General features: G+C 40.3%; 1 protein-coding gene across 6 annotated transcripts; it reads right to left on the bottom strand.

The window, feature by feature from the left end:
- Nucleotides 1-334: 334 nt before the first annotated feature.
- arhgef11 (Rho guanine nucleotide exchange factor (GEF) 11) lies at nt 335-27,799 on the bottom strand. 6 transcript variants are annotated; one of them, XM_042511828.1, is made up of 42 exons: nt 27,173-27,799; nt 26,033-26,065; nt 24,276-24,367; nt 24,058-24,162; nt 23,910-23,959; nt 22,458-22,515; nt 21,869-22,068; nt 21,685-21,756; nt 21,479-21,586; nt 21,005-21,053; nt 20,565-20,602; nt 20,323-20,415; nt 19,781-19,849; nt 19,152-19,256; nt 18,772-18,870; nt 18,464-18,506; nt 17,844-17,940; nt 17,619-17,741; nt 16,347-16,370; nt 16,039-16,165; nt 15,160-15,253; nt 14,856-14,885; nt 14,531-14,660; nt 13,292-13,498; nt 13,013-13,060; nt 12,599-12,747; nt 12,298-12,438; nt 10,980-11,056; nt 10,723-10,848; nt 9,905-10,022; nt 9,669-9,817; nt 9,486-9,561; nt 9,230-9,403; nt 8,817-8,898; nt 8,648-8,728; nt 8,387-8,442; nt 8,123-8,275; nt 7,745-7,981; nt 6,854-6,946; nt 6,428-6,735; nt 5,026-5,158; nt 335-4,913 (listed from the first exon to the last, which is right to left on the bottom strand). In XM_042511828.1, the coding sequence occupies exons 1-42, from the start codon at nt 27,205-27,207 to the stop codon at nt 4,864-4,866; spliced, it is 4,332 nt and encodes a 1,443-aa protein (XP_042367762.1). In that variant the 5' UTR covers nt 27,208-27,799; the 3' UTR covers nt 335-4,863. The 6 variants fall into 6 exon arrangements, with proteins under 6 accessions (XP_042367762.1, XP_042367763.1, XP_042367764.1 ...); XM_042511829.1 differs by having other exon boundaries at nt 24,282-24,367; XM_042511830.1 differs by lacking the exon at nt 26,033-26,065 and adding an exon at nt 24,650-24,664.
- Between the last annotated feature and the right edge of the window lie 12 nt (nt 27,800-27,811).

Genomic DNA, 27,811 nt, shown 5'->3' with positions numbered 1-27,811 from the left:
GTAAAGCAAAACAAACAAATAATTGAGGAAATGGCTTGAAAAAAGTGCTTAAAATGTTGTTTTCGTGCAGTTTTCATGCCATTTCTTGTTAGCTTTTCCTAATTTCTTGCATTTTTTTTTGACATCTCATGCCAAGTTGCTCGATGCCTTTTTTAGTTGTGTTTTTGGAAGAAATCAAATTTGCTCAGGTTTCAAAGGTTTAAAAGGCATGCTAACAAAACGCAAGAAACTGATTTTGATCCAGGTTTCACAAAAGTTTAATTTTTGAAACTCACTTTAAAAGATGACAATGACACCCATATTCTAGGATCAAATACTCACGCTCCACATTTGATTTTCTTTGTCCAGTTTCTTTTTAATCTCACAAAACACATGAATCTGAGACATGAGCTCTCTTTTCCTTCTGTGCAGCTAAACAATCTCACCAATTTTAAAAACAAGGGAGAAGAAAATAATTTATACATCCTTTTTTTTATCATATCTACAAAAATAAAATCAAATACGAGGACTAAGGCTTTACAGAAAAAAAATTAACATATATAAAACAAGTGGGTTTGATCTCTCTATATTACACGAGTGAACAAGATTTGCTTTTTTGTTTTTTTTTTCTTAAAAAGACACAAAATAAAAAGACAATGAGATGATAGTTAAAGACGTGTGTATGCATACAGTAGTTTGCACCGTGCAGGGAAGTTTGTTGTGCAATTTTTTTATGTTTTTTGAAGGAATAGGTTATAGCTTTTTAAAAGATTTTTACAGCCGGTTAGGGCCACAACGCTGATGTCAATGTACAAGATAAATGTATGAAAAGAAGAAATTATGGAAGAAAGAAACTCAAGTGTAGAGGTAGAAATTAGAGATGAAAAATGCTGTAGTTCGAGTAGGGAAGAAAGAGGAGGAAAGAGATTTGTCGAGGGGAAGAAGATTCAACCGACTCAGACCGTCCTGCATTTTTTGTGCCAAATTATGGTCAACACATACGTATGTGATGACTGCGTGACCACAGCTTGACGTGAAAATGCGTTTAAACAAATGTTAAAACGTCTGGTGTGAGATGATTGAAAATCAGCAGCCAAAATAGGAAGAAAAAAACAAAAAACTGTTCCCTTCAACACCTCTGAAGAGATATTTCACTTTGGTTGAACATTTTGACATTTTAGCACAAATTCCTCAAGTTCACACGGGGTCGGCTGCTAAAATCAGCCGCCCTGGCGATGATCAGTAGCTCTCATTTTAAGTTGCAACTCTTTTTTTTTGTTCGTTTGTGAAGTTCTCATCGACGTCTCCTTCTGTGTGTGTTGGCTAAAGAGTGAAAACCTTCCACCAGGTAGTGAAATATCGCATTTAATAGCGTTATCAGTGGCTGGTAGTGTGTTTATATACTTGGCTCCTGGTTTGGTTCAGTTTGGTAGCGTGTTGTCAGTTTTGCTGGGTAACTCGCTAAAGCGCTTCTCAGCTTGGTCAGAAAAAAGAAAGAAACATTTAAACTGGAACATTAAGAACTTCGGTAAAAGTTCTCTCTTGTTACAGTTTAAAACATATTTTCTGTCTCAAATAAGCTTGATAGTTGGCGTTTGAGAAAAAAACATTTAGGTTTTAGTGTCAGTCTTTGCTGGTTACACGTGCATCAGTGAAGGCGTCCAAAAACGTTTCCTAACGTCCGGGACATTAAGTACTCCTACATAGGATTCAAAAATAGCTGAAGGAATCGTGAGATGTTTCGGTAAATACGCTTATTTTCTTTCTTACTTAATTTTATAGGAGATCAATACCACTTCACTTGTCAGGTATGGAGCAGCTGGTTAGCTTTTTTAAGTGTAAAAACTGGAAATATGTAGGGAAAAGTTAATTCGGCTCTGTCTGGAAATAACAAATGTTAAATCTAATTTGTTTATTCCATGCAAACGACACGTAAACAGATTTTACAGGAGGGTGAATTTGCTTTTCCTAAGATAGTTTAGACACGACCCACTTCACTCTGAAACTCTGAAAATGACTTTTCGCCTAACCAGTCAAACCAACAAATGCAACGAGAATTAGCCAATCTGACGGAGAGCAGGACAGGTCACGCCGTTGCTAAAAAATAGAAAAAAAAAGTTTAAAGTTTTTGAAATCTTGTCAGACGACTGCAGAGACTCATGAGATACAGCGTGCTAGTTAGAGAGCTTTGAGTCTGATTTATGGTGGTTTGCTCGACATTTTGATGAGTGTCACTTGATAGCAATGATGTATTTTTGTAAAGAAAAAAAATGTTAATTAAGGATTTATTCTGATCAAACTGGAGCTTGTGGTTGTTGGCACAGTGGAATAACAAACAGGATGACTAACAACAGTAACCGAGATGGTTTGGGTGCGTTTTGTTTATGGCACGTTTGAATGTGTGTGTTATGTGAGCAGTTGAAGAGGAACTTTAATCAGCCGTGGATGTGAGAACAAAAGGTGTGCAGTTAAATTTCTGTTTAACACGTGAGAATATTGCTTTCCTTAACATTTTGTGAGTTTGTAATTTGTATTTTTGAATCTACAAAAAGCTATGAGAGCTTGCGGAAACTAAAAAACTTACAGCCATACTGTCATACACCGTGCACTGCAGTGAATTTCATGAATAAGTAGATATAGTCCAAGTTGAATAACTAACTACATAACTAACAAATGTAACAAAGACCGTCCAGGTGAGTTTTGTTTTCTTTGTCAAGTTTGAATGCTGTGTTTTATGATTAGTTCATGAGGCAATTTATGTAACTTAAGTCTTCCGTGAACTTGACAACAAAAGGTGTACAGTTGTATTTCTGTCTAACGTGTGAGAATATTGCTTTTCTTAACATTTTGTGATTTTTTAATGTCTATTTAAGAGTGTAAATAAAGTGAAGAAAGTTTGTGGAAACTAGCAAACTTGCTGGTGGCGTAGCAGCAACACACAGTCACATACCGTATACCGAGGAAATTTAATAAAAATGTAGCGAGAGTACAAGCCTACTGACTGAGGAGATGACCGAAAGCTTTTGATGAATCAAAAACTCAAAGTGTCGCACAGGTTTTTAATTTCTGTCCAGTGAAACTCATCAAAAGTGTTGAGCAGCTTTTCATATATCCGGTTTTAGAAGTGCTGACTGATTTTGATACTGATGAACAGAGCAAAGTTAGCAGTTTCCTATGTTTCCAGTCTTTACACTAAGCTATATTTACCGTATATACATACATATACATATATGGCACTGGTATTGATCACTGCAAAGTGTAAACTATTCCTTTAAATCAATGTTTGTTTTGCCTGCAGAACAGAACAGTTGCATGTACAGTACCGGTTGTTTTTTTTAACTTGGACTATGTGCTTGAATTTGTAAAAAATTTCATTTTCACAAAGCTTTTTATTTCTCCCAACAAACATAAGTTGTTCTGTGCAGCGGGCGGGGTCTCGATGTAAAGCTACTTGGTAAAGAGCGCGGTCCTTTCGTGGCTGTGGTTGTGGGATCCTTGGATATGAACACTTTGTGGTGTATTACTGGTGGGTGGGTGAAGCTGCTGGTTCAAAGTATTTACCGCTGTATTTCTACACACAAAACACTACAGAGGGCTGGAGAGTCGAATCTTAAAGTGACGACAGGCAATGTCAGCGGCGATATTTGGCAGCAATTTGAGCGACAAACAGGTTTTCAGTGAAAATTCAAGTTTCTCAGTTTGAATCTGTGCTTGCCCTCTTTCCTCACACTTGTCGTCGACACTGCCCGTCTTGAACCTCGGCCCCCCCGAAAACCCTAAATCTCCCAAAAACAACTTTTACATGATCAGAACAGCTGTGTGAATCCACTGAGCTTTGTTTATTTAATCGCTGAGATCCCTGTACGCCTCTGAAGCAGCGCTGAAAATAAAACCTGCCAGCATTTCAGTAGTAAACAGCGCAGTAGTGTTTCCAGAAATTAAAAATGAACAATCAGTATGAACCATGTAACGAGAAATATGTTGCACTGATGGTTCAAACAGTCGTGTAAAGGAGAACTTAAGGATATGTCAGTGTGGCTGCAACTGATCCCAAAAAAAAGAACGCTTGTGTTTCTCCCAGTGTGTGGATATGAAGCTCTGAGATGAATGATATGGTTAAATGGTGTGTGTGTGTGTGTGTGTGTGATATTGGTTTCCTTACCCAGTGCAAATAACCTGATTTATATAGACACAGTCCTTCGGCCGTGGTGGCAGGTGAACTCAGTGTAAAGCAACCAGTGGAGGCGGGGCGGGGACCCCCGGAGGCCATCTTGGCTCAAACGTCGGCCCCTAAATAAAGCCAGTGGCATCTCCAGTCCCTGATCCGTCCGCTGTAGGGAGGACGTACATGACAGAGGGATGCATTGTGGGTAAAGTGCAGGGGTGACGGGTCCCTCGGATTATTCCTTAAATTAACATTTCAACACTTTTCTGCTCCGTTTCCTTCAACCAGCTCTTTAAAGCAAGACATGCGACTCCTTTTTTCCTTCACAAATATCCAACTTTTCTTCCAACTTTCAATTCTTCCAACTTCTTTTTTCTCTCCCCGTTCTCTTCTTCAGCCATCTTGTCTTCTGCCTTTTTGTTCCTTCATACTTTTTCCTCACTCCGTCCTGGACTCCCTCGTGCTCTGGTGGAAGTCGGAGGTTGTGACGACCTCAGAAATCCCGGTGAATCCGGCCAGCTTCCTGATATCCCAGTGCAACAGGAAACAAACAAAACAACAGCTACAGTCCCTCCTGGGCTCTGTTCCACTGGCCAGTGCATGCAGGGACGAGGGGCGAGGGGAGGCGGGGCTGAGGCGCCCGAGTCTGACAGTGGGTACATATATGTGCGTCCGTATGCTAACAGTCAAGATTGAGTGACTGCGAGTAAATCCAGACGTCAGAATCCAGTCGACTGAATTTTGGGTTCTGCTGGACTTCCCTCTTTGCCTGGTTGGGTTAAAATGGAAAAAAATATATCATTTGGTATAGAAAAATAACTTCACTGCCTTTAGGCCATTGTTTTGTTAGGTTTAAGATGCATTTTTAAGTTCCCCCTCACCATCCGCTGAGCCACGATCCAGAGACGGTGTTCGGGAGACAGTTGCCGAGAGACACTGTTGGTCCTCTGACTCCTGATTGACATATGGTTCTCTGAGGGTTTTCAAAAGTTTGTGATGGGACTTTTCTATTTCCTGTAAAGGGGTGAAGATGCAGACAATTATGCTGGCACAACAACGAGTGAAATTTTGCAAACTGGTGAGAGATTAAAGTGGAGGAGGAGTAACACGAGCAACAAGCCGTCGTAAACATGGGCGGTTAAATCACGAGAAAATCCTGCTGCTTAGAAATCTGTGACCCGCTTTGTTCCAACCCGTGAGAGGCAGCAATGTGCAGCAAGGAATCCAGCCCCCCGGAAACAAACAATGAATACTTACGTTTGTCACAGACTGACAGGAAGTGCATCCAATCAGCAGCAAAAAACAATCCTCCAATAGTACCTACCTTTTCTGCTTTGAGTCTCGCCAAATGTTTTGTTTTCTGTTTGTGAAAATGCTGAAGTGTTTTCTGAAATCTTGAGTTTTGTGAGATGTTGTAGTGTTTGGGGAATTTTTTGTTTTCTGAAATGTGCTGGTGTTTCGTGAAATGTATTTTTTTCCGAAATGTTGTAGTGTTTTGGGAAACGCTGTTCTGTTTTCTGAAATGCAGTGTTTTGTGAAATGTGTGTTGAAATGTTGTAGTGTTTTGTTTATTGTAGAATTTTGGGGAAATGTTGACGTGTTTTCTGATATGTTTTAGTGTTTTGGGATATGTTGTTGCGTTATTTTTAAATGTTTTTCCTTTTTTAAAATATGTTTTGTAAAATGTTGAAGTGTTTGGGGGATTTTTGTGGGGTTTTTTGAACACTGTTTTGTTTTGTAAAATGCTTAAGTGTTTTGGGAAATGTTTTTTTCTGAAATGTTTTAGTGTTTTGGGAAATTTTTTTTTTCTGAAATGTTTTAGTGTTTTGGGATATGTTTTAAATGTTTTTCATTTTGTAAATGTGTTTTGTGAAATGTTGAAGTGTTGGGGGATTTTTGTGGGGTTTTTTGAACACTGTTTTGTTTTGTAAAATGTGTTGTGTTTTGGGAAATGTTTTTTTCTGAAATGTTTTAGTGTTGAAGTGTTGGGGGATTTTTGGGAACACCGTTTTGTTTTCTGAACTGCTGTAGCATTTTGGGAAATGCTGATGTGTTTTGACCCTCAGGGCTACCGTATCATTCAGTAGATAGAAAAAAGGTTCCTACATAATTCTGCTCAAAATAAGGTCTGTGGATCTTGAATATCCATTTTTCTGGAAATAGCGCCATCTGGTTCATTATATTTGAGAGACGGCAGACACCTCTACAGCTGAAATATCCAACATTGGGCAGCAATCTAGATAAATAGCACGAAAGGAACATGTCCCTTTAACACAAACTCACCTTCAGCTGCCGCAACTTGCTCGTCAACCCCTCAATCGTGTGAAAAATCTCATCCACATTTTTGATCACGTGGCTCTGGTGCCCAACCTGTGATTGGCCCTTTTCCTCTTCTTGTTCCAGTTGCATAGCCTCTGATTGGCCGGGCTCTGGACCGCAGGCTGGCGCTTCCTCCTTCGGCTGCGTCTGTGGTGATGTCACTTCCTCCAGAGGCTGTGGAAAGTGGCTGGCGGTGGGGGTAGGAGGGTCGTTGAGGTCGTCAGTGGCGCTCTCTCCCTGCTCTGTAGGCATTACCAAGTAGAAAGTGTTCCCTAGAGCACAGAGAGTAAGAAGGTTACGTCAAAACCAACAAAATTAAAGACGATATTCTCCAGCTGTTATCTATTATTTTACCAATATAGTCATTATTACCCTGCGTAGTTGCCTCACCTCTCGGCTTGGATGATTGGTCGGAGGGAAGGGTGACATCATCAGTGATGTCATCAGGGACAGAAGGAGAAGAAGAAGGACCCGCAACCACAGCTATTGCACAGAGGATAGATGTGTGACAAGGAAAAGTGTGTGTGAATGAAGAAGAGTGAAAAGGAGTGAGGAAAGGAGTTGACGGAGCAAGTGTCAGATCAGTGTGTTGTGAAGGGCAGGCAAACAGAAGAAAAGAGAAGATTAAGTGTGTGAGAAACCAAATTATGAATCCCAGAGTGCAGAGAAAACATGCAGAGGAAGGCTGCCGTTAATCCTTTGAAACTTGGAAAAACTGGCTTGATTTCTTTCAAAGACATGGAAAGAAGGCAATGAGCAAAGAAAGAAGGAATTTCCCAAAAATTAGCAAAACAAATCTGTAAAAAATTGCCTGAAAATTAGTTTTTTAAAAAAGGAAATGACAACAGGGAAATTATCTGGAAAAATTGCCTAAAAAAATAAGAATTTTGTAACATAATTTTAAAAGCAGAATTTTTATAAATATAGTTTTATCCCCTATTTTAAAAATAGTTTTCTGAAGCTATAAATTTGTGGAACATTTCTTCCAAAGTTGCTCATTTTGCCCTTGTTTTTGAGAGAAAGACCAATTTGCTCATGGTTCACGTTTGTGAAAGGCTTCTGTGAGCAGCACAAGAAAAGTGATGTTGCTCCAGGTTTCAAAGGGTTAAAGACATCCAGATTTTATCCCGAAAACTGTCAGCTGAGGTCACTTTCAGTTCAATAAATACCAAATAAAGGTTTTAATTTGCAAAGAAGTGAATGAACTAAGAGTGATCAGTGAACCCAGTCGAATGATTAAAGATAACTGCTCGGAAAACTTTTCTCCATTCGATCCGTTACCTTTCCGTACGACCTGAACGCCGCTGGGCTGCTCTGCGTCTGGAGGCAAGACCTCTTCAGGCTCGGCCTCCCATTCGTTGGTGCTGAAGTTGAGGATGGTCTCAATGGACTCTGGCCGCTGTCTTTTGCCGAATGGGCTCCTTTCATTGCCCGTCTCGTTGGTGGGCGTGTCATCTGAATCGTGGCTCCAACCGTCCTCTTCCAAATCTCGTAATATGAGCTGCCTTAATGTTTCAACTGTAGAGGCAAGAACCCAACCACGAAAAACGTTTTTGAAATTCAGAAAGACATTTAAAAAAAAAAAGACAAAATAAGTTCAACATCCTGAACTCCACAACAGATTGTGAAAGCGATGGAGGTGTGTGTGCTCGTTCTCACCGTCTTGTAACGCCGCTTCTGCCACACCAACTGTTTTTCTCTCCCCGCAGATGAAAGCTCCTGATTGGTCCATGGGTGTGTTTGCTGAGAGCACAATGTCGTCGTTGGAGGAATGAGCCTCCATGGAATCTGACTGCTCCGTCATGGAGTTGTCTGGAAAATTTAAAAAAAATCGAACTATATTTTGTATCACAAATATTTGCAGACCGTTTATATCATAACGGCTGATGACCTGATGGCTGATGAGGCTGATGTGGTTGTTACCTGCATAGACGTTGCTGCCAGTTGAAACTGGGGATGCACTGCGTAGATTGGGGGAACTACAAAAAATACAAAACACAACACACAGTGAGCAAATGCATACAAGTGGAGTTGGACATACTCGAAATACACTTGTCCCTTGCACTAAGACCGTGAACTACACATCATTTAAATAGGAGCCAACATGTCGTAAAAATAACTCTCTGGCAAAGGAGCCTGAACACATTCTTTTGTTCATTATTCATAAATATCAAATTTACTCACGATAAAGGCATGGACGCGTGATTGATCAGAGGTGACGAACCGCCAGCAGATGCGATGGTCTTTTCTAGTAAATCTTTCCAGCTGCAAAACAAAAGCAAACATTTTAGGAGGCTGAAGAAGAACGGGGACGCTCGGTAAGTCTTTCTACCAGTTATGGCACAGAGCTTACTTGTTTTTCTCTGATGACGTTCCAGCCACCAGCTCATAGATCTGCCTCTCTGTGGTGCTGATGACGTAGAGAGCTTTGTTATCTGGGGAGAAATCACGAGATAAGATACGCATTTGATCACCAAAACCGCAGGAGAGAAATCTGCACATTTTTTCAATGCAAATTTAATGACTTTTAATACCTTCTGAAGACCTCTAAAAGGAAAAAAAATACCAATACCAATACAAATAAACAAAATGGAAAAATAAAAATAAAACAAAAGAGACACGCTCATTCATTCGGCCCCTGATCAGATTTAACACCACCATTCCAACAATCCCAGATTTTTTAAGACATTTTAAGACCACGAACATCAAAACCTAAATTTAAAGACTTTTAAGACTTTTCAAGAATCCGCAGGGACCCAGTTTTACCTGTAGCTACTGAGCGGACCAGCAGAGAGTCCAGCTTCACCAGAGGGCTGAAGGACGTCTTGCTGTCTCCGCTGGCTCCACCCAGCCAGCGGGACGGATATCTCAGCTGCAGCCGGTCGTCTGGGCCCCTCTGTAGGAGGACCAGGCAGTCTGACAGCAGCAGCGCTTGAATCTCTGATGGGCGGAAACAGAGACGTGTGACAAAAAGGTACGAAACCAAACCAAAGAGACTAAGCACCCACGCAGAGATACTGACCTATCTGCTTGTCTTTGCTGACTTTCCACGTGAGCGGACCTTCATGAATCATTCTCTTACTGGTGAGGTCCAAACTCTGTGAGGGAGAAAAGTAAGCAAAACACATTTACGTAGTGAACAAGGGAGAAAGGGACACAAAAACCAAAAAAAAAAACAGGTTAACGGCGTAAACTATTTAACTACCTTGAATTGAGGGGCAGCGTCCAGCCTGCGCTGGTATTGGCTGAGGCGTTGCCGGTGTTCTGTCTCCCCAACAACCTCGTTCACAACCTGCAGTATCCCTCGGCAACAAGCGTGGGCACGCTGAAGTGAGGGGAGGTCCGACGAACCGGCTACATGACAAGCGAGAATATTAAAAATCATACTTTCTTTGCATTTTTTTTTAATGGTATTTTCCAACATTGCTCTGGACTCCTCACCCTCTGTGTGTTTCATGATGTTGTCCAGCAGCAGCGGGTACTTGGTGAGTCTCTGCATCTCTGACACCAGCAGGTCTTTGAGCTGCAGCCTCCGACAGTGAGGACTCGCTTCACACTCCTGGACAAATGTCAAACATGTCAAGGACAAGGCTGCGCAGCCATCTCAGGTAGGACAGGTATAAGACAAAGAGGGATATATGGGGAGATGGACATGTTCACTCTTTGTTCTGCATTTCAGTTCTAAGAGCGAATTATAGTTTCAGGTTGTTCATTTTTGTGTTGCCACTGTCAAAAGTTATGGATGTATTATCGAGGACTACATTGAAAATGGGAACTCACTGGTCCCACTGGACCTAACACAAATCTCACAGGAAAGGGTATTTTATATTTATATCACTTACACCACCACTTTAACCCTTTGAAACCTGAAGAAACATCACTTTTCTGCTGCTTTCAGACGCCTTTCACAAGTATTTAAACCTTTGAACCCTGATCAAACTGGTGCAATGCCTTTCAAAAACATCGTAAAAAAGTAATCAACTTGGTAAGAAATGTTCAATAAACAGTAATAAATTAATAGATATGGAAAATAATTTTTAAAAAACAAGGGAAAAATGTCTAGGAAAAACAAAGGGTTAATACTGATAACATTAGAATTGCAATAATCAACTGTACAACTAGAAAAGCCACAATATAAATTTAGTGTGACTGACAACAGAATTTTGGAAAAAGTGATGTTCACAGGAGCATGCTTGTGTTGACGGGAAGTTTATGTGTCAGGGAGAGAAAGGTGTGTGTGTGTGTGTGTGTGAGAGTACCTGGATAATGTGAGCGAAGCGAGGGTCTTTGCGTTTTTTGTTCTTGATGAGCTCCACAGCCTGAGACTGCTGGCTGCACAGCTGCGACGCTTGTTCCTGAAACTCGTCTCCGGCTGCACCTTCAAACTGCAAACACACACCACTGTTAACATACTAAATACATGCACATAAACACCTTTCACATGACAAAAAATTGGAAGATGAACATGGATAAAATGATAGTGGATTACAGTGCCGGAGGTGATTATGTCACTCACCCTGGCCAGCATCACATCCCCAATATCCTGAACGATGGGAGTTTCTCTTCGCTTCTTCATTGCCTCGCATAGACTTGCTGCAAAAGAGCAACATTAAAAGTGACATTAAAATAACCTACGTGGTGATCAGCTTAATCATTTCAAATTCTACTAAAATAATCAATACCTAACAGACATAAAAACACAAAACTATTGGCTGGTCTAGTATGGCAATAATAACACACCATATACTTCCTTGTTGGCTCTTAATTAAAGCCCAGAACACATATTGACTCAGTAAAGCTGCAGGCTGATATTTCATTGAACAGTTACTGCCTTCTGTTAGTATTTGCTTTACTTATTATTATTGACCTAGCAATATAAAGCCCTAAATATATGTTGACTCAAAGTATAACGTACTTCATTGTGCAAACAGAAGAAGCAGAAAGCGGCCACACTTTTACAAGAGGGCACAGTCACAAAAGATCTACACAACCAGCACAGTTTTAAGGTGGTGACCCAAAATTAGAGTCACCAATTCAGTGTATGACTAAATGTCTCCCTTTCTGTTTCTGAGATGGGATGTTGAGTAATGGCCACAAGAGTTTTTTGCAGAATATTATGATGTGAAGCTAACCTTTAGGTTATTAAATTTTAGCATTTCGTCATTACATCATATTTATTATTTGTGTGAAATTGTAGTGTATGCAATGTATGCAAGTTATGGCCGAAACTGTGTTTTATGCATGGATCTATTTTATGAGGTCACAAGTGACCTTTGACCACCAAATTCTAATAAGTTCATATTTAAGTCAAAGTGAAGGTTTGTGCCACATTCAGCTCATCACTGAGTCCATGCAGATGTTTGTGCCAAAACTGAAGGCATTCCCTCAAGGTGTTCTTGAGATATCACATTCACATAAATGAGACAGACAAGTTCACAGTAACCTTGACCTTTGACCTATAAATACCAAAATCAAATCACTTCATCCTTGAGTCCAAGTGGATGTTTGTGTTAAATTTAAAGAAATGCCCTCTAGGCGTTCATGAAATACTGCGTTCAAGAGGATGGGATGAAAAGACAGAAAACCATAAAAACAGGCTGCGTCCAGCCGTGGAGGCATAAAAAGCCTAAAATGGTCCTGAATATGCAAACATGACCGAAAATAAACTCATATTAATCCAAAGCGGAAAAAATGATAGTGGTTCCTGTAATCACATTAAATACAAATACTTTACCAATTGTGTGTCAAAACTAGTGCCAGACTTGTCATGTAGACTTTTGTCACTGAAAAATGAAGATTTGGAAATGATCATTTTCACTCTCACACACACTAACCGTGGAGTTCGTAAACTTGGGGCAGATTGGGGAAGATGCAGGCCAGCTCATCAGTGTTCAGCACGGACCTCATCTTCTGAAAGAAGACCTGGTCCAGGACCCTCAAAGTCCGAAGGTGGGACACCTCTGTGGTGAACAGCTCTAATGACAAAAAGAAGAGCGGAGCAAACAGAGAGGGGAAATCAACAGCAGTGAGAAGCTTTGTTCTTATCACATCTGTCATCTATGACAACATTTCAAACACAAAATTCAATCAAGTGGTTCTCAGAACTTTCCAGCGTGTGTTGAATTTGACTCGTACCGTATATGACGGCTTGTCTGTCCACTTCCCTCGGACTGAGCGTGGCGAGGAGCTGAGGTTGAACTGTGTCCTGCCAGTTCTGACTGTCGCAGACCTCCTCTTCTAGCACCGCTGTGTCCGGCAGCAGGGCCAGCGGTGAGTCCACACTCCTACGTTACGCACCCACATAAACACAGGTCGGGACGGAGGACCAACGACGACAAACAAACAGAAAAACAAACACTTTTCTTACTAACAGCCACCACAAAACAAAATCTTTCACTACAGGCAGAACTGAAACTGAAAGATGACATTTCCTCTTGTGCACCAAAACATTTTATTTTCAAGGGTTTTGCATGTGGGAGAGAAGTCCAATTTCCAGCCAGACAGGTACTTTAATCACTGATCATCTACGGGGATGACACTGGAACTCACCTGCGTCTAGACCGAGGGGTGTATGGGGGTGTAGGGTTCTCTAGAGACCTGAGTTTGAGAGAGAGTGGAGAGAGAGATGGCATGAGGTGAAAACCTACACTTCCAGGGGGAACGTCCAGGGTGTTTGAGTCAAACGGGGGAGTTTTGATTCTTTTCAGCTTGTGTAATTATTTTATTATGTGCCTTTGTATCATCTCTAAGAAAGTTAAGATGTTTCCAAGAGTCAGTAAAAGCTTTGTGTGAAAACACCCAAAGGTGTCCGGCTTTGTGAATTGTTACCGTGCAGAGCTGCTGGATGCAGATGACGATGTGCTGTGCTGCAGCGGCCGGAGGCCCGGCCCCTCCCTCTCCTCACCGCAGTCCTCCATGTCCACGTCGCTACGAGAGCGAGGGACAGACTCCGTCCCGGAGACAACACCCCGCCGACGCCCTTCTCCCTGAGCCTTCAACGACTCGCTGCGTGCCAGACGCACTGAGATCGTAGGGCTGCAAGAGTGAGCGAAAACATGTAGAATTTTACCAAATCAGTAACCATCAAACACTGCTGATTAGCTGCTACACCACCAAAACATTTAATACTGAATATATTAGAGTGTTTGGGACACATTTTAAAGACCATACAGTCTCTGAAACAACAATCAATACTCCTTATTGGTTCTTTGACATTACTATATGATAGCTTTCTAAAATCTATATTATTTTAAAAAAATAATGAGAACAGGATTAGAACTCAATAATTAAATATAATTTAAGGTCTGTTCATTATTTATGAGAAGGGAGGGGGTGATGCAAAGAGGGGGAGGCATGCCAAATAATTTCTTGAGCACTGAGGATGGACTTGTGATTATTATTTTGGCTTTAGGGGAGGAGAATCCAACTTAAAAAGGCTGTCTTTGTACTTATTCTACTGATTTTTTTTTAAATATTATAATACATTAAATAAAAAATTATATAATTTTTTGGCCTTTATTTTTTTTCTTGAAAATTATTGGACTTTTTTTTCTAAAATACAAATTCACCACTTTTTCCTTTAAAACGCTTGACAATTATGAGAAAACATTTTGGAGATATTTTTGGGTTTTTTTTAAGGAAATGCCATTTTTTTCTTCGAAAAATGCTGTCGATTTTTATATAAAATATTTATTAATATGAATTAATATTTAATATATATAATATTTAACAATGAATTAATAGGATTTTTTATGTCTTTAAAACTTTTATTGATTTAAAAAAATAAAATTAAAACTCAAACCACCAAAAATGACACCATTTATCACAGCCAAAAAGTAAACAAAAAAAAAACAAAACAAAAAAAAACTATCACTATATTTTCTAATTTCTGATGATTCTTAAACACACCATGTGTTATTATACAGGTTTGTGAAAATAAAATCCATTAATTTTTTTTTAAGTTTTCCACAACTTTTCCCGGCCTGGAAATTGCTATTAGCAAATTCCATGACTTTTCCATGTTTTTCATGACTGTACAAAACCCTGGATTTGGTTCAAGAGAGCTACCTGTCCATGCTGTCTTCTCCCAGGCTGCTGGTGGAGAGCCTCTGGGGGTCAGCGGCGTCCCCTCCCTCTTCTCCCGTCTCCGTGTGATTCTCAAACTGCTGAATGATGTTCCTCACACTGCCAGGACGGACTGCACACACACATATTGTACAATATGAAAAAAAAATCTATATAAAAGGGTTAATGTGTATAAAATGAGATAGAATACAAGAAATATTTTAAAAATTGTTATCCATGAAGAAATAACTCAGTTGGGTATGTTTGTTAAAAGGCAAAATTTAACTCAAGTGAACAAAACAAAAGTGAAGAGAAATTAAATATATACCTTCGGTGGGTGACAAGGGGACATGGAATGCTACGAAACCAAAATGAACCAAAAAGAAACAATGAAATCACAACAACAAGACAAAATGAAAATCCCATAAATCACTAAATAAACCTGCAGAAACAATAAAAGGGCAAACAGAGGACGGAAACAAATCAATATTGCCTGACAAATACAATGAGTGAGAGCATCACATGTTTGTGTAAGCGTGCCTCTAATGTGGAGTGCCAGTGAGCCAATACTGTCAGCTGATAATGTGTAGTTGTATACATGATTGTGTATTTCTGTGTGTGTTTGTATTTACTGGACTGGGATGTGGTCCGAGGTTTGCCGATGTACTTCAGGATGGGGTTCCTCTTTTTATCCTCTCCATCTTTCTCTTTCTTGGTACCACTCAGCTGTGAAGAGAACTCTATATCATCAACGGATTTCAGGATAACGATAACGGTTCGTATATTTGTGTTAAAAAATCACATGTATGGAGGTCACAGTTTAGTGCATGCAGCCTCACGCAGAGTGCACAGTGTGTAGACTGATGCATGTCATTTTGACCCAAAGTTCACAAGCGCAAGTTCGACCTGAACACTTTAGATGTACATCACTGGCAACATATGCTGAGGTATTGTGGGGTGGGGGGGTTGTGGATCGAGAAGCAGCACAAAGGAGCAACCTGGCCTGATGTGTCTTAGCATCCCTCCCTGCCAGTGTTGATACTTTTTACAGGTTTCAGAAAAGAGATACTTTATATATACACATATATACTGTATATATATTATTATTCTTACTTTTTTTTGGTAGAAATTCAGAAATTTGGGCTCTAACATGCTGTCATGGGTCGGGCTTGGACAGAAATTGGTTCATGCAGAGTAAGGTCAGATTTTTTGGTGGGCCAAATTAAAAATGCTTTTCTTTGTATCATGTTTCCTTTGCTGATACTTTAATTATAGTACAAATTGCAACACAAATCATAGTTCAGATTCTCTTCCTCTTGCAAATAAAAAAACCACAGATGCCATTGTTTACATTTACAAACACATCTATAACTTTCCTTGTACATTTACTATAGGTTAATTTGTTGAAGTGTGGTTTCAACATAAAACTAGACATTGTTTACATAATCACTTGCAACATCTTTCCCTTCCCTCCCATCCCTGATTTTTTGGTTCTTTTAGAGGACACTTACCTTTTTCGTCTTTAAGAAAGCGAGCCACTTCTCCTTCTCTGTGCTCAGACCAGGGAAGACCTTGGAGTCTCTTAGCTTGATACCAGAGTGACGCAGGTAAAGGTGCACGGCCGACGCCAGAGGAGAACTGCAGGAGACCACCGAGGGGGTGGAGACAGAGAGAAAGAGACAGGACAAACATAGAGGGGAGGGGGAAATGTGAGGAGAATAAACCACAAGGAGAAACAAAGAAAAGATGTTCAGAAAGAAACAACACGCTCAGACTGATTACTGTTAAATGACATTGACTAACGGATGAGAAACATTACCTTCTGTCCTCTTCGTGTTTTGATCTGGAGCGGAAACAGAAAGAGAGACATAAAAACGCTGTTAACTCGCCACAAAACAAATACTAGACTTTCAAAGAGATGTCCAGTTTATTCCCTCAGAGCTGAATCCAGTTTTCAGGTGCAAAACACAGGCGTAAGAAACAGACTGTAGTGCAGCAGTCATGTGACGGGAATCGTGTAAAAAGCCAAAGGAGGAAATGTCATGTGGTTTTCAGGTTTTGTGGCTGGGGTAATGACCTTTGTTATGATAGCTTGAGCAAGCTCCTTCTGTCGCTTTATAATAACAATTTTATTGGGCCCGGAACATCTGACCCTGTTGCTATGGAAACCTGGTTTAACAGTCTGAGTGTGTGTAGGTTAATATTCAGTTCATGGTTTAAGCATGTTGGAGTTAACAAATGTAAAATTAGTTTTAAGGTGAAACTGAGAAATTTGTTTCAGTGTTTCCCAGGCTTTGAATTAAAAAATAAATTGAATTAAATTAAATTTAAAAAAATAAAAAAGGATTTTTTTTTAACATTTTAAATATAACTTATTGTTTAAATGATAAAACCTTTAAATTACTGTTAAATTCTCCCATTTCAAAAAATGTACAGTCGAATACAAAATGTTTTAATTTTCATCGACTAAAATGTGTGTCATAGGCATACATCAAACTGTTGGGGCTTTGACTTTCAATTACATTGTGTGGCACGGAAAGCTGTTCACAGACAGAGACAACATGAAAAAATCCCTCATTAAAATATCAGAGCATCCATTCTCATACTTCATGTACACAGCAGAGACCGCAGACAGTGCTGCACTGCCAGTATGTGAATAAAAAATGTGAACAGTTTTTTTTATTGTAGTTCTATAATGTCATAAATGCCATAAAACATGGTATTATTTAATGGCAATACAAAGTAAAAGTATCAAATGATCACAAGTAGCTCACTGCTGCCACCCTGTCGTTTAATATATTAATAGCACTCATGTAGATCTGTTGGTAATGTTGATGGGCTTTTTTAGACTTAATAGGCTGTTTTACCATCATTGTAAGGCTAAAATGTGTTTTGCAGCTACACAAGGATTTCTTTTTTGGGACAAATAAGGCTCTTTTGATAGTGCAGGTTGCCAACCCTGGGAATAACCAAACTATATATGTACTCCAGTAGCGCTAAAAATGGAAAATGTTTTCCTGGAAGCGGATGTTTTGATCGTGGTGGCTTGCCACAAATTTTGTGCCACAGGTTTTGTTATTCACAGACTCACAGTATTTCCCAGAGGGCGGTGACCTGTCTGTCCACCACCTGTCTCTCTTTCACTGGGTCTCCATCCAGCTGCTGCAGGTCTCCTTCTCCAAACAGAGAGCCGAGGCCCATCATCTGCTTGTTCCTATGAAACACAAGCTTAACATGTTAATATGAGCTCTTGAAAATGCTATTTCTGTAAAAACTGGTAACTATTCTGCCTAAGCGGACATCTTGAGTGATGTACCTGTAGTCTTGTATCTGGTCTTGGATGTCTGGCAGCACTTGCTGCTGCAGCTCGGACAGAGGTCCTCTGATGTCCTCCTGGGCATGAAGTCGAGTTTCTGAAGGGACGATGGGCACAACATTATGTCAGCGGTTATACTTTCTCACAGGCATGATATAATCATCACAGGCATGCGGCTCAACCTGTGCACTACGCATTTATTTTCAGATACCAAACAGCAGCTCTCCTTTTTTTTTCCTCTGGCAGAAACGTCTGGACTCCCTCCCATTTTCCACATTAATCACAACTGTTTATCTAAGAAGGGGCGTATTTAAGATGATTCGGCCACTGTGAGTCAATTTATTCTTATTGTGAATTAGAAAATAGTTGGCAGGACAACTGGCACCCTTGTCGTGAGTCATTGCTGTAATCTGTTTACGTTTTCTGTCGCTCACTTCAAGGTCAGTCCAATTTAATCTAGAGGCATTTTGGTCTACAGCTGCTGATAACTCCCCTGGGATATCGAAAATGAACTTAAAAAGGTTATAGACTAATATTCTTTTGTAAGTTCGTCCAGCGAATGCATATCAATATAAAAATGCAAAACAAATCAAGTCTCAACTAGCGTCTACTTGTCTTACCTATATCTGTGAGATACTCCTCTCGTACTTTGATTTTCAGGGGCTACAAAGAAAAAACAGACACTTTCAGACTCTGATGCTGTCATGTTAATGTGCTGAGCGCTGATACAATAGTCAAGAACATTTCCATTCTTCCAAGTTTTAACTTTATATATGGTAAATATGGTTATTCGCTGTATCTAAAAGAAACACACACACTTCACTTTGTAATGACAAGAAAGTGTCAAATTTAAGTTCTTACATGCCAAATCCAGCTGAAAAAAAAATCAATGAGTATAAAATCATTTAATAGATATGTTAGTACATACAGCATCTGGGTCCAGGAAATGGGAGCAGATCTGAGGTGCAAGTGCGCGGGCGTCTTTAGGGCTGGAGCCCAGATACGCCTCCACCGACAGGTAAAACAGCTGTGTGAACACAAAATGTTACAAAATATCTACAAACTGACATTTCTGATAAATAACTGTCAGTAATGTGAATATAATAACTAAGTAAACAGTCTGGTGAATCCAGAAAATGACACAACTTCACTGTAATGCAGCCTTTAAAATCAGGAAAAGACAACACTTATGATACTGAAAAACTACAATAATATCTAGACTAATATCACAATATCATTATAATGGCCAGCCCTCCTTTGTTTCATTATAATAATTCATATGTATCATAAAATCTTATGTAGACTGACCAGAGGGTTGGGGTCCAGAAGCTGAGTGAAGACGTATCTCATGAAAACCGCCATGTGTGCCGGTCGTGTCTTCAACAGCTCGATGTCCTGAAATGGACCGTCCATCTGAGAGAAAGACGGAGAAAAATATGAATAATTAAACGGATGGAGGGGACAGCAACATGCAGTGAAAGAAAATGAAGAAATTATAGAAGTGGCAAAAGAACATGTAAAAATCAATGAGAATAAAGTAAATATGAGACTTTTACCCTGAAATATCCAGTAATATTAAAGAAAAAAGAAATTTCCATTACCATTTAGTAATATTTTCTTCTTCCTTTTAAGGCACACATTTATATGTATTGTGGTTATAATTGAATTAATCTTTTTTCAAACATATTTGGGTATTTTGTCAATAAACTCCATCGACACCTTACTTTAAAAACTAGAGGCAGTCACAGGTGCTAACTTTGTCTTCATGCGCTGCTAGCGCTCTCCTAAAGTCAACAGGGATAAGCGATGTTTGACTGCATTTACCATAAATGTCAGTATATAGGTGCACTACAACTGTAGCTTGCTTGACTGCAGTAACTCATTAGCTCCCTGCAGGCACACAGTTTTGGCAAAACTTAGATCAGAGTCCTCCTCACCTCATTAAATGCATAGCCGTCATCTTCTTCATCCTCTTCCTCGGGGCCGATGATCTGGGCTTTCCCGCCCTTTGAACACAGATGCACACACATTGACAGCAGACCAAAGCAGACTGTTTTCTGTTATATACTGTGCATGCGGTGATCGGGTCAGAAAGAATTGAATGATTGTTATTTGTGGTAATACTTTATCTCCTCAGTCTCTCCGCTCCTCGTCTCATACATTTAAAACAGCTACTCAAGTCACAGTGACAGAAAATGGAGAGGAACACATGGAGAGGAAAGAACAGTGCTACTTCTCAAGGTAGGAAATTCATTTTAGTCCTGGAGGTTCAGAAAGGCACAGTGGAGGATGCAACACAAAGATGCAGCTGGTGATGCAGGCTGTGTCTTTTGCATGAACTAAAAATCGGCTTAAAATGTGGTAATTTGTGTATTTTTATAACTAGTATACCCCTCGCAGGAGGGAGCTTGTGCAGCATTAGAGGATCTCGAAGTGTTGAAGTCTCAAGGGTGAATGCAGGTGTGTGTGTCCATCTCACCAAATCAGACAGGGTGTGTGTGTCGGAGTTCTGCCGTCGGTGGTGTGGGGTCCTGAAGGAGGATGAGGGGGAGGAGTGGGGACTCTCAAAGGCCTGGGGAGGAGGAGGAGGAGGAGGAAGAGGAGGAGGAGCAGGAGGAGGAGGAGGAAGGGAGGACGAGGGGGACGGGATGAGTGGGACCATCACATACACAAACACACACGAACAATCTCTCCAGATTATGAAAAGACTGTGCAGCCTACCTCCATGTCTCCTTCACCTGAGTCCATTGATAGTCGACCTGCCAAAGTACAGAGCAGTTTGAAACCACTTAAAACGCCACTGAGGCTCTTTTTGCACCTGGTATTAATGCCAGATTTCACTTCCCCTTCTCTATATGCAAATAAAAATGTTATTTCTGGGTATCATTCAGAGCTTTTGCCTTGAAATTTGTTAGTTTTACTATTGTCCAACTGATTACGTCATTTTTACCATATTTTGCATATGGAGAAAATACATGCTATTTCCACTTGGTGCACGGTCACAATCAATGTTGCTGCTAACCACAGACATACCATATCAAATCTTAATCAAAAAAAATAATAATAATCTGCTTTGCATGTAATGCAATGTTCAATTTTTGTATTTTTTTACACTGTCTGAGATGTTTAATTAAATAGGTGGAGAATTGAGAGGCACAAACCTTCGCCTGCTATGACGTAACCCGTGGCACATTCTGATCGCGTTCCCTCCTGGAGAAGCAAAATGAAGCATCAGTTTAATAATTCGCAATGTCTTTATTAAAGCTGTTCTCATTGATTTATTTGAGCCAATCAGGTTAACCTGGTTAACACTGTAAATTCTGGCAGCACTGTTGCTGTTGTTTAGCTGTCTTTATGGAGTTAGCACCGTTAGCTGCTGCTAGCTGAGCCACCTCCATGTAGAGAGCCGTGTCCGGACAACTCATTTGCCCTGAATTTAGAGCGCCTAAAGGCCACTTTGTCTTGAACTTAGCGAAAATTATCTTGTTGCATGATTTTGCAAGTGGATTTGGATATGAACTTTTTTTTTTTTTTTTTAATTCTCATCATTGTGTGGCATGTGAAAATCAAAATTTCTATGCTGTGAAGTTAACAGAGAAAGTCTGTTAAAAGGAAAAAAAATCATGTCTCCTCACCAGATCTTGCTGAATCTTGACCCTGACTTGGTTAGCTCTCCTTTTGGCACTTTCTATCCGTTCCCCCAGTGACGACGACGGGTTCCTCAACTGCTCCTCCAGTAACTCCTGTACATTGGTCATCAACATCAAATTATTATTATTATACAGGTAAACAACATGATGTTATGTGAGACATTGCTGATATGGATTTTGTTTGTCTGTACCTGCAGTTCTGCCTCTTCTTGCTCCAGCATTTTCCTGAGTATCTGAGTGGCATGTTTCTGTACTTCTGGGTCCTGAAAAACACATTTACAGAAATTGTGAATAATTTAGATGACATGCATCAACATTTCTTTGCTAAATATTATAAAATTTCAAGCTTTAAAGCCTTTACAGGCTTTCATTCACCTGTAGTGGTTTGGGTCCAGTGATTCTTTGGGATGGGGTGCTGCTCGGGCCAGACGGCAGGGGTGGAGGTGGAGGGGGCGGGGCCTCCCCACCAAGAGACGTTCTTTGATTGGGTGTAAGGTCAGTGGGGAGGGGCTCTAAGGGCAGGGAGGCGGCAGATGGAGGCGGGCCTTGTAGTGTCAGTGCTACATATGTTCCAGCTGTGGGAAGATAAAAAAGAGATAAAATCAGATAAACACACAAACGGACAGAAACGTATCTTCCCCGGTAGAATCATAAGTTTTTCACATTTAAAAAAAATGAAATTATTCCTATACTCTTATTCTGTTACAACTTTAAAATTGTGTGAGAGTTTGGGTTTTTTTGTAAGTTATATGCATTTCTGGACTTTTATTTAGAAAACAAAAAGGTTCATATCATTTTTACTTACTGGGATGTAAAATTTTAAAGCTTTATATCTCAAAACTGCTCAGGATGCAGACAGAAGCTTATCATTTTAGGGTGGCGATATTAACCCCACGAAAAAGAAAAAAAGAGACTTTTTTTTTACAGTAAGCATGCACAACAATCACACTGATTTGAAACTCACATTTAATGAGTTTTACCACCTCCTGATGAGACATGGAGGACACCAGCGAGCCGTTCACCTGAGAGAGGGAGACAGAAGGAAAAAGAGGAAGATCAGGAACAGATCGGGAAAAGTAAGGTTGGGGACTGCGTCTGGGCCTTTAGGCAGGTTCAGCAGCAGCTATCGTATATTCAGCCGAACAAACCACACTTTGCAGGGCCTTGCATTCCTGTTCAGTGTTTTTACGGGTACTCACCAAGGTACTACCAAGTACTGATTCAGGTTAAATTAATCTGTGTTATATTTCAGTAGCTGGGTGAGAACGCCGGGTTCAGACAAGAGATGGAAGCACCCCAGAGCCAGAAAGCCGGTCACAGACCTCTGAGCTCAGAGCCGGCAACAAGGCATAAATATATAACTCCGCTCATAGTTTCAGCAGCTGGTCTGTTTTTTATCCGTTTTCTTCAGAAGTGAGACAACTCTGTCCCCTCATTCTGCGATCACACCTCATAGACAGAACAGTGAGGAGGAATAACAGAGTGAAAAATCTCACCTTGAAAAATGCAGTTTAATAGTGGACAGAGAGGGTAAAGTATCACTAGTAGCACCTTTGTGTACCTGCACTGGATTCCAGCAACAGTACTGGTAACTAGGGGTGTCAACGTTTACAATTTTTTCTACACGTGTAAACGGGACTTCTAACCGACGTGTACCCGGTTACACGATTTATGATCTTTTTCTATCGCAGTTGCGCTATATAACCACTAGATGGTTCTGTCTCCATTCAAATACCTCCTAATCTCATTAAATCAAAGCCATTCCAGTAGTTAGTTATCGCACAAAAACGTTTATTCAGCGAACAGAACTTAAAAAGTAGGCAATCCATCTCACCATTTAAGGCTTAGACCTACTTATGACAGAAAGTAAAATGGGTTGAAAATAAAATCATCAATTTTGACAGACAAGAAAACGTACAAGTGAAAGCTGGAAAAGGTTTAACCTTCTTTTTTAATCATTGTTTTAACTATTGCTCACTTTTGTACAATATATTTTTTTAAGCTCCGCTTGTTCATCGCTTGTTGCTTGTTGTCCACGCGGCCCTGAGTCAACTTGAAGTGACGCGACACTGGCTGTGGCTGCGGTTTTTTTTTAAATATCAACGTAACATTGCCACCTGTGCATCTATTATGTATGCGGATAACTGCATTAGTGGGAACATTTAAGTGTATAGTTAGTTAATGTTATTATCTTAAGCTTTCAGGCAACATTATCACCCCTAAAAATACTAGTGGTGAGAAATGAACGAGGAGGAGGAGAGGAAAAAATGACGTGTAAACGGTTATTGATTTTTCTGAACGGTTATGATTTGTTATCCATGTACCCGTTTACACGTGTAGATGTTGACATCCCTACTGGTAACAGTATTGAATCAAATGTAATCAGAACCCAACCCTAATAAAAAGTGTTAAAAACCTTTATGATTCGGTCCCCTTCTTGGACTCCGGCTTTGACTGCTGCACCACCTGTAAAGATGAGTACAGGAATTAAATGAAACACAATTTTAACTCAAAACGTATTCATCACCTCAATCATATTATATTTGACTGTGTGTGTGTCCTACCTGGTCGGACATTCTGCACTAGCTTGACTCTCTCTCCACAAACTGTGAAGCCGAAGCCGAGCTGGTCCTTCTGCACGACCACACATCTCTGAACAAGACCAGTACCTAGAAGACGAGGACAGCAGGATGTCAAAGATGTTTGGGAGGTAGTAATTATAGTGAAATTCAAAATCGAGCCTCACACAAAAACATAAACAAGTGTGGGACATCGTAATTACCCGTACTCTCAACAGGGAGGTCGACTGATGGCTCCCTCTGCTGGGTAGCAGAGGATTTGCGCTCCGAGTCCCCAATGGTCAGACTGCTGAGCCTGGAGAGATGAGCGAAAGAGAAGATTATATAAACAATACTAAAAAGAGTGATTTTTTTTATTCTGTGAGGACTGGGAGAGGGAGGAGGAATAAATGAAGAAGAAGAATTGATAAACCTAGAAAGTGATGTGACACCAAAGAGAAAGCAGGCAAGCACTGAGCAAAGAGAGAGGTCAGAGGCAGAACATTCAAGGGATGCGCGTGGTCAGATATGTGGGATAGAGGGTGAGAACATGAATCGCATTAGAGGCAACAAGAGAGCAGTCGAAGGGAAAACTCACCAAGCAGCAAAAGGGCTGAAAGCGAAGCATGACAGAAGAGGGGAAAAGGCAGATAAAGGGGGAAAGAGAGACAGAGAAAATAGAAATTCAACATGAAGACCAATCTTAAAGTGAAAGGACACAGAGAAAATGACCAAGAGTTCAAATCGTCCCCACGCCCTTTATACTCGTACAGATTGTAAACACTGAGAGCAGCATTGAATTCCAAGAACATATTTGTTTAAGGGTGTGTGACGCAGAACACACAGTGCAAACACTGAAGTGATTTGGTGTTTTCCAAGCGGACACTTTACTCCAGTTTAAGTTATGAATCTGTCCAGATTGATTTGTTATGATTTACAAAGGGTCTTAATGAGCAATGTGCCTGAATAGAGCAAATCAGTGCTGAAACTAGGGGTTAATTTACATGCACACTAATATTCAACTGTTGTTACAAATATAACAATATTTTTAATTTGTTAGGGGTCATGCAAACATGTTTGGATATTTCAAATAAAGCCTCGTTCTAAATGATGCATTTCTGATTATTCCAGTTTTAGGAGCACCGTTTGTATACAGCACATTCAGATTATGCATCTCAAGTTTTGTTTGTTTGTTTGTTGTTGTTTAAGGTTTTTTTTGTGTGCAGTTTGCAACACACGGCCTCTTGCCTGTTTACAGTAAGCTCTGCGCTTTGTTCACAAACCAACTCGCCAACAGTTTTCAAGGCTGCAGTGCAAGAATGCATGCCCAAAAAGAATTCACAAAAAATTCACATTTCTGGTCAGAAGGAGGACGACATCTTCTTTTAAACATTATGAAAGACTTAGATATCAATATGTTTTATGATATATGCAAATATCGCACTCCTGACCTTTTCAGGAAGGTGGTTCAAGGAATAAAAGAGGGAAGCTGTGTTTGCATAATCAAACAAGTCAGCCAGTGGTGGAAAAAAAAATCCTTTTCAGACGCAAAGAAGCAAAAAAATTGGCACAAGCAACAGCCGTTCCACTTTCCTATTTTTTGATGTGATAAACAACATTTCACACATAATATTTCCAGTAAGCACGAGGCAGAGTCAGCACTTCTTAAAAGCAAAGTGCTGGGAATGAAGTTCGAGGTTTCATCAATGACATTATAAAATGTAGTGTTTTCATAGGACTTTCTTAAAGATATGAATTAGTTCATCCCAATGAGCTACAATGAGAGTATGAAATGCCTTTAATATTTATAAATGTATTTTCTTGTGCGAGTGCTGGATGCTTGTCTGTCTGCAATGCTACATTAAGCCAAAGCGCCCTGAAATAACAAGCCACTGAGAAATCTGCTGCCGCAGCTGTACAATCTGTAGGTGTCATTGACCCCATAACCCTGACGAAAGCTCTCACCGGACAGCTGTCCTACCTGAACGGGTGGGCGTTTTTCTTATTGGCTGCCCTGCTGTCACGTGACACACACAGACACAGTGGAAGGCACGTGTGCAAGAACACACACACACACAAGGACAGAAAGTTGACAGCAGGAGAAACAGGAAAGACACATGATCAAGACAAAGATGCATCTAACAGACGATCACAGAAACACAGTGTAAGGCTACGTGGTGAATGCAGTGATGAGTGATAGTAACAGGGAAGATGAAATACACAGTACATCAAGTTTTAGCAGCGGTGAGGCTGAACACAGCAGATGAAGACCGACAACATGAGAATCAAGCAACAAATAGACAGAGACGCTCTATAGACAAAAGGGGTGGGACTTTTAGAAAATTGTACGATTCAATTCAGAATTGAAATGTATAGGTGTGAGTTTTGCCAATGTTTGTCCTTTTAAAGAGAATGTTTAAAGTATGGATTTTAAGGTTTTTTTCTATAGTCAGAAATCCAGTATTTCACCCTCTTTTCCTTGTTCCTGTGAGTATTTTTATCACCTCCCAGTAAACAGCCTGTCTAACTTGTTTTTCAAGAGGCCAGACTGGACCTCAGTCAGATAAAAGACCTGTCAATAGGTTGATCTGGGAGCACTACATTTCTGGGCAAGGCGTTGAGGAGTATCCTTAACCACAGAAACAGAAACCATGAGGGTGTAGTGCAGTGATACTCAACTTACGGCCCGCTGGCCAAATCTTGACCCAGATAGGGTGCTGGTTGGCCCCCCCAAACACTTTCTAATTCATAATAAAAATAGACTGATTTACTCTGTGAATTGTTTTTGTTGTTTTAGTATACACAAGGTGCCAGAGTACATAAAACCACATCAAAATAGAGCTTGTTTATAAAAACAAGTGCCAGTGGAGGATCCCTGCACCCCTTGACAGAGTTCATCGCTGAGACGCTAATATCCTTAAATTCTAGAAACGTTGTAAAATCCTATAAATGTCAGAAAATCTTATAAATGTACTAAACTCCTATGAATGTCCTGAAATCCTACATATGTCCTAAAATCCTGAATGGGGCTGCAGCAAGTTGCCCCCTGTCATTTTGTAAAAGTGGCCCCCAAGCAAAGCAAGTTGAGTATCCCTGGTGAAGCAGGTGTGATGTCTCGTACCTGTCCAGCGTGGAGGTGGGTTGGCGGAGACTCATGTCTGCAGCCTTGTGACACTCCTCTGCTTCCTGGTGCGTGGATCAACGCTGTCACTGGGCCTCTTTTATCATCATCCCCATCATCATCATCTCTTTCCTCTATGGTTTTCAGTCCACACAATGGGGCTCTCTGTTGTGCTTTGATCAGATCTTGAAGCTACTGGGATGCTGGTTCAGATCAGACAGGGAGCTCCTCATGTTCCCATCCACGCCAGGGCTTTAAAATTAAATGCTGCTAAAACTAACAAATATCCTCTTTGCTAGGTTACATTAGTGGTTAAAAATAAATACTGCAGGACAGACTGTTAGTGGCTTGATGCAGCTGTAGTGGAAAATGGATAAAGGGACAGTCTGCCTCCTCAAAGGTCATCAATCATGAATGAATGGCTGATATGTCTCGCTATGCTTCAGGAGGTCAACAACTCCCATGCCTTTTAGTGTCTGCGTAATTACTGGCATGTAAATTTACAAAAAAAACAGCTTTAACGGACGTCCAGATAAATGCTCAGTCTTTGTTGATACGTAGTGACACTTTTTAATGAAATGACTGACTAAAAGCTCACACGCAGTCAAGCTTGTTTACATGTGCCAGCTGTAAATAACA

Source organism: Plectropomus leopardus, chromosome 23 (assembly GCF_008729295.1).
Source record: "Plectropomus leopardus isolate mb chromosome 23, YSFRI_Pleo_2.0, whole genome shotgun sequence".
Taxonomy (NCBI): Eukaryota; Metazoa; Chordata; class Actinopteri; order Perciformes; family Serranidae; genus Plectropomus; species Plectropomus leopardus.
The sequence above is the reverse complement of the archived record's forward strand: the minus strand, read 5'-3'. Positions and strand labels throughout refer to the sequence as shown.

Excerpts from the sequence above, each read along its gene's own strand:
- arhgef11 (XM_042511828.1), bottom strand. The coding sequence starts at position 27,207 with ATGAGTCTCCGCCAACCCACCTCCACGCTGGACAG. Across the intron at positions 19,850-20,322 it reads CACACACCCTGTCTGATTTG|GGCGGGAAAGCCCAGATCAT; the intron begins GTGAGATGGACA and ends CTGTGTTCAAAG. Across the intron at positions 12,748-13,012 it reads ACCCCTCGGTCTAGACGCAG|GAGTGTGGACTCACCGCTGG; the intron begins GTGAGTTCCAGT and ends TGCGTAACGTAG.